Source organism: Loxodonta africana, chromosome 2, assembly GCF_030014295.1.
Source record: "Loxodonta africana isolate mLoxAfr1 chromosome 2, mLoxAfr1.hap2, whole genome shotgun sequence".
Taxonomy (NCBI): Eukaryota; Metazoa; Chordata; class Mammalia; order Proboscidea; family Elephantidae; genus Loxodonta; species Loxodonta africana.
Window position 1 is genome coordinate 161,671,891 of NC_087343.1, and position 6,136 is coordinate 161,678,026.

The 6,136-nt window shown below is 41.8% G+C and overlaps 1 protein-coding gene across 1 annotated transcript; it reads left to right on the top strand.

The window, feature by feature from the left end:
• Nucleotides 1-474: 474 nt before the first annotated feature.
• SCGB3A2 (secretoglobin family 3A member 2) lies at nt 475-2,392 on the top strand. Its single transcript, XM_003404584.3, has 3 exons — nt 475-529; nt 1,391-1,596; nt 1,993-2,392. Exons 1-3 carry the CDS (start codon nt 475-477, stop codon nt 2,014-2,016), a joined length of 285 nt encoding a protein of 94 aa, XP_003404632.1. The 3' UTR covers nt 2,017-2,392.
• Nucleotides 2,393-6,136: the final 3,744 nt, after the last annotated feature.

Consider the following 6,136-nt stretch of genomic DNA (forward strand, 5'->3'; position numbering starts at 1 on the left):
ACCTCTATATTACTTCTACAACTGGATGGTTCATCAGGTTATATGAGTCTCCAAAATTTAGATGAATAGAAAACCTAGAGGAAAACACCAAAACTTTCACTCCTTTTGGTCCCAGTATAAAACCTTCACTTATTCGGTGTTCTTCCAGAAGGGCTCTTAGCACTCTTTGCTTTCCACCTTCGCCTCTGTGCAGGAGCTTGTGCAAGATGTACTTGAAAACGCTTCATTTAGTGATTTGTTTCTCATGGAAACCTGAGAGAAAGTGGAGAAACCTCCCATTTGTTTAGTGGCCTGCATGTTCTTCTCAGGTGGGGCAGGTCAAGTGGCGGTGATTGAAATTCACATCCTTGGTGGGTATATAAATATGCATGCGTGCATGAGTAGCTGTCATACCTTGTGTAACCACTGGTTCAGGAGTTTGCTGGCTTTTCCAGTTCGATTGTAAACTGCAGGTAAATATCACAGATACCGGTCATGAAGCTGGTTGCTGTCTTCCTGCTGGTGACCCTGAGCATTTGCAGTTACTCTGGTAAGTAAACTGGAATATATGGTATTTCTCTACTTCTCTGTTAATACAAATATAACTAGTAAGTCTAAGTTCACCAACAGCGGAATATGGTAGAACAGATTTAGAACCACAGAATGGCAAGGTTGGAAGGGATCTCAGATGCCTTCCAGTTCCAAGCTCTAACCAATTCAAGTTCATCCCCTAACGCATCCTATATAGGAAGTTAGCCAACTCACACTGAGGATCAAGAAAGCACATTTCAATTTGGATATTGATCACCATTGGTTTTCCTTAATCTTGGGTCAAAATTTGACTTTATAACTTGTAACTTATTTCTCTTGTGCTTTTGAAACTATGTGGAATTATCCACTATCATCTCCAACCAGCCAGGTTGCCAGGCTGGCTCTCTTGAGTCACAGCTCCATTTTTCTGTTCTCCCACTCAATGGATATTTCTTGAGTGATGACAATCTGTTGGATACAGATTTAATATTAGGTAATAGCCAGGACTGTTGGATACAGATTTAATATTAGGTAATAGCCAAGACTATGAAGAAAAAATAAAGATAGAAGGTGACAGGCAGTGCTATTTTAGATACAGTGGCCATTGTAGGCCTCTCTGAGGAGAGAATACTTGAAGAGAAACCAAATAATGTGAGGAAAAAAGATAAGTAGCTATCTGGGGAAAGAACATTCTAGGGAGTTAGAGCAGCAGGTGCAATGTCCCTGAGACAGATATTTTCGTGAGAAAGGAAGATCAGAGAGGCTGGAATGGAGCTCGTGATGGACAGAGTAGAAAGTGATGAGGTCAAAGAGAGGAGTCAGATGTATCTGCTTTACTTGGCTTCTCATCTGCTTTACTGGCTTCTCTTTTGTTCTGCAGCTAGTGCCTTCCTCATCAACAGTTTGCCCCTCCCTGTCAAAGATGTTGTACCTCCCTTACCTCTGGACAACGTTCTTCCCCTCGTGGATCCATTAAAGCTTCTTCTGAAAACTTTGGGCATTTCGGTTGAGCACCTTGTGGAAGGACTAAGGAAGTGTGTGGATGAACTGGGACCAGAGGCTTCTGAAGCTGTGAAGAAACTGCTGGTACTCACATGGGTTTTGGGGGTTAATTTGTCACGAGAGAGGGATTAGTCACCATGAAGGCCCACTTCCCCACCCCACTCCCACCTCATCCTATTCTCACTTGTAACCATAAATTTCCCCTTAACTGACTATAATCACAGAAAGTTTGCAAGTCCTGGAATTTCAAGAAAAGTGCAAATTCCACATTTCCAGAAGGATTTCTTTATGATAGAAGACTTTTGTTCTAGTTGTGGCTTTACCATTTACCAGCTCTAATTCTGGATGGGACTTCACTGCTGCTCTTTGTTTCGCTCTCAGTCAAATGATGGCAATATGACAGTGAGAGTGACCATTGTTGGCAAAGTGTTAATTAGAGGTAAGCTGCTTTTATTTTACTGTTGTCCTTCTCCCTTTCAGGAGGCCCTGTCACACTTGGTATGATAGCAGGATAAAGCAAGAGCAGAGGTGGAGGTAGAAGGAAGATGGTGCTCATATCCTATGGCTGAAACTCATTTCTATCCAAATATAGACTAAGCATTCTAAAATGTAGTGACCTCTGCAAAGAATGAATAAAGCAATTCAACATATTTTCAGTTTGTCCTAATTTTATTTCTGGGGGACCTATTGTTATAATGATAACTGGGCATTTTAAGTAAGACTTATACTCATTCCTTCCCCTCTCCTTAGGAGTCTCCAGGTTAAGCACTTGGCTATTAGCCAAAGGTTGGTGGTTCAAACTCACCCAGAGGCACCTAGTGAGACAGGCCAAGTGACCTTCTTCTGAAAGGTCACAGCCATGAAAACCCTACAGAGTACAGTTCTACTCTGCAACACATGGGTCAACATGAGTTGAATAGAATTGACGGAAACACTTTTTTTTTTTTTTAAAGCATGGCATACAAAGCGCTTCACAGCCAGACCTTTCCTTATGCATCTAGTATCATCAGTATTCTTTTCTTCACAGTGAAGCTGCAGTCACACTGAAAAGATAACTAAATCCCATTCCTGTCAATACTCTTACACCTTAATGAAAAATCAAGTTTCTTCCCATCTAGAATACTTGTCATAGTCTACCTTTAGATCTGGGATTGTACTAGCCTTGGTACTGTTTACCCTAAGATCCATTTTCTTCCTCTCCCCCTGCTCTGCTCTGTTTTGGGGGTGAGGTGGAAACAATGCTAACCTTGCAGGTTGCATTTCTCAGGTTCCCATGTCAGCTGACTTTGTGGTTGGGTTGAGGCACAGGCAGGAGAGACTTTGTGGTTGGGTTGAGGCACAGGCAGGAGAGACTTTGTGGTTGGGTTGAGGCACAGGCAGGAGAGACTTTGTGGTTGGGTTGAGGCACAGGCAGGAGAGACTTTGTGGTTGGGTTGAGGCACAGGCAGGAGAGAAGAGATGGGAAGAAAGAAAAACCAGAGTATGTCTCCCTCTACCTCTCTATCTTGGAAGATGTTTCTGGAAGTGGCTGTGTCATTTCTGAGGCTGCAGGTCCTGCTGGATAGGCCTACATTAGTTCTAGCTTTGGCCAGGTGGGCTCTGGCTATACCATTTTTTTTCTTTGCATCTTCAGCTGAGGTTGGTAATGGCTTCCCGTTGTTGCTGGCTTCAAGATTACCTTACCACCAGGTGTTTGGCTTTTTAGCCCTTCTGTCATCTATTTGGAAACCCTGGTGGTGTAGTGGTTAAGTGCTACAGCTGCTAACCAAAGGGTCGGCAGTTCAAATCCACCAGGCACTCCTTGGAAACTCTACGGGGCAGTTCTGCTCTGTCCTATAGGGTCCCTATGAGTCAGAATCCACTCGACGGCTCTGGGTTTGGGGTTTTTTAATCATCTATTTGATCAGTTATTTGCATTACATTCCTTCTGTTCTAAACAGTATAGTTTCTATTTCTTGGTTGGATCCTGCCTAATATGATGTTAAATGACATTTCCTGTACGACGAAGGCATTGATTTCCAGGCTGCCATTTCAGATCCCTCCCACCCTCATTTTTTGGCAACGAAAATAGTTACATTTTATGAAACTTCCTGTTCTCATCCCTCATCTTACCTGTGTCTAACAATAGGCTAGGTTACCCAGCTATAGTAACAACTACAAATCTCAGGGACTTAACATAAAATTTTAATTTTTGTCACACTATATGGCTCTCTTGGCTATAATTCTGTCCCATGTTGCCTGAATTTTGTGACCCAGAATTGATGGTGCTGTCTTTGTCTGGAACATTGCCAATCATCATGGTACAGGGGAAAAGAGGACTTGGTGAACTGTGTGTTATCTATTTCAGCTTCTGCTTGGAAGTGATATGCATTGTCTCAATTATCTAGTGCTGCTATAACAGAAACACCCAAGTGGATGGCTTTAACAAACAGAAATTTATTCTTTTACCATCTAATAGCTAGTAGTCTGAATTCAGGGCCTCTAGTGGAAGGCTCTCTCTCTCTGTCAACTCTGGCAGAAGGCCCTTGTCATCAATCTTCCCCTGGTGTAGGAGCTTTCTCAGTGCAGAGGTCCCGGGTTCAAAGGACACAATCTGCTTGTTACCCAATTAGGGTCCATACCCTGGAGCAGTCGAGCCAATGAAACATACTCCAAGTTAGAAAGAGTGAGAAAGTTTATTAAGGAGATATATACATCACCAGGGACCTGACAGCAACACAGGCTCTCTCTATGGAGTCCCAAAGAGCAATTTTACATTAGAGTTTATATAGAATCTTACAAGGGTTAGAAGTGCCTTTGTAGTCTGCAGATGGCCTGGCTGGAGGAGTTATTCATTACAAGATAGTGACAAAAGTCTCTTTATCAGACTAAAGAGATACATGCAGGACATCTTTTTATCAGGCTAAAGATACACATACATATCAGACACCTGGGCTCTAGTTTTCTTTGGGGGTGGGGTTTTAAGTCACAAGTGGTCGGACAGAGCAAAACAAAATTATTTGAGACAGATTAAAACAAAGAACAAGGTCATTGACATTAGATCAAAACCAAGTTTTTAACAGAGGTATATGAAGGAGGAGGCAGGCAGAGGAAGGAGAAAAACTTATGGGTTTATCATGGTGTTAGTTATGTCAAGCTCTACCACCCATTTTGAAAAAGGAGAAAACATGCTGGAGAGTATTGGGGTCACATGCTCCTGGCAGATTTCTTGGTGGTATGAGGTCCCTCTCTCTGTCTGCTTGCTTCTCTCTTTTATATCTCAAAAGAGATCAGCTCAACATACAGCCTAATCTTGTAGATTGAATCCTGCCTTATTAACATAACTGCCTCTAATCCTGCCTCATTAACACCGTAGAGGTAGGACTTACAACATAGGAAAATCACATCAGACAACAAAATGGTGGATAATCGTGCAATACTGGGAATTATGGCCTAGCCAAGTTGACACACATTTTGGGGGAACACAATTCAATCCATAACATGCATCATTTCCAGTCACGTTTCATGGCCCAGATGAGTCAGATGACTGAGTCTGACTTACTTAGGGAGGGAATGTATAATTCTCCTGCAGAAAGGGCAACAAATATGGGTTAACAGAATGTAATTTACCACATTACTTGATATTTTCAAAGGGATTGCCACCTGAGATGTCTCCATTCCACTTGAAATTTTCTGCTCCACTGGATTAGGTACCATCTTTCCCTTCACCTTTAGTGTTCCTTTTAATATTTGACCATTATTTCTCAGTTGCATTAAATGGTCCTTATTCCTCTGACTTGCCTTGAATATTGATGCCTCCAAAGTTTCTAAACTTGATTCATCTTCCCTTTTTACTTTATATATAACCTATACCGGGATGGAAACCCTGGTGGCATAGTGGTTAAGAGCTATGGCTGCAAACAAAAAGGTTGGCAGTTCATATCCATCAGGCGCTTCTTGGAAACTGTGGGGCAGTTCTACTCTGTCCTATAGGATCGCTATGAGTCAGAATCGGCTCGATGGCAAGGGGTTAGCATGGAGATAATACTGGAATCCTTGGGAGTGCATGAGATATTCCAGTATACGGAAAAAACCAAAACCAAAACAAACAAACAAACCTGTTGCCATGGACTCAATTCCAACTCATAGCGACCCTATAGGACAGAGTAGAACTGCTCCATAGAGCTTCCGAGGACAGCCTGGTAGATTTGGACTGCTGATCTTTTGGTTAGCAGCTATACACTTAACCACTACACCACCAGGGTTTCCATCTCCATTCTAGGAATACTAAAATCTATCACCACAGTTCATATCTCTTCTTGGAAGTCCAACTTTATATTTTCAGTTACCTACAAGGTGTCTTTTTTTTTTTTTTTTTTTAACGTTCAACACAACAGACCTGCTGAATTCATTCTCTTCCTTTCAAAACACTCTTATGTTCTTATTTCAGTTTACAGCACAACTTTTTCCTGGTTGACTGAGTCAAAAACTTGAGAATCATTCTATGTACTTTTTCTCTTCAGTCTTGCCTTCTTATTGGTAAGCAAGTCCTAGTCATCATAAACCTCTTTTACTTTATCACTACTGCTACTGTTCTTCTCAAAACCTTGTCGTTACTCAGTGGACTTCTGTGTTAATTACCCAA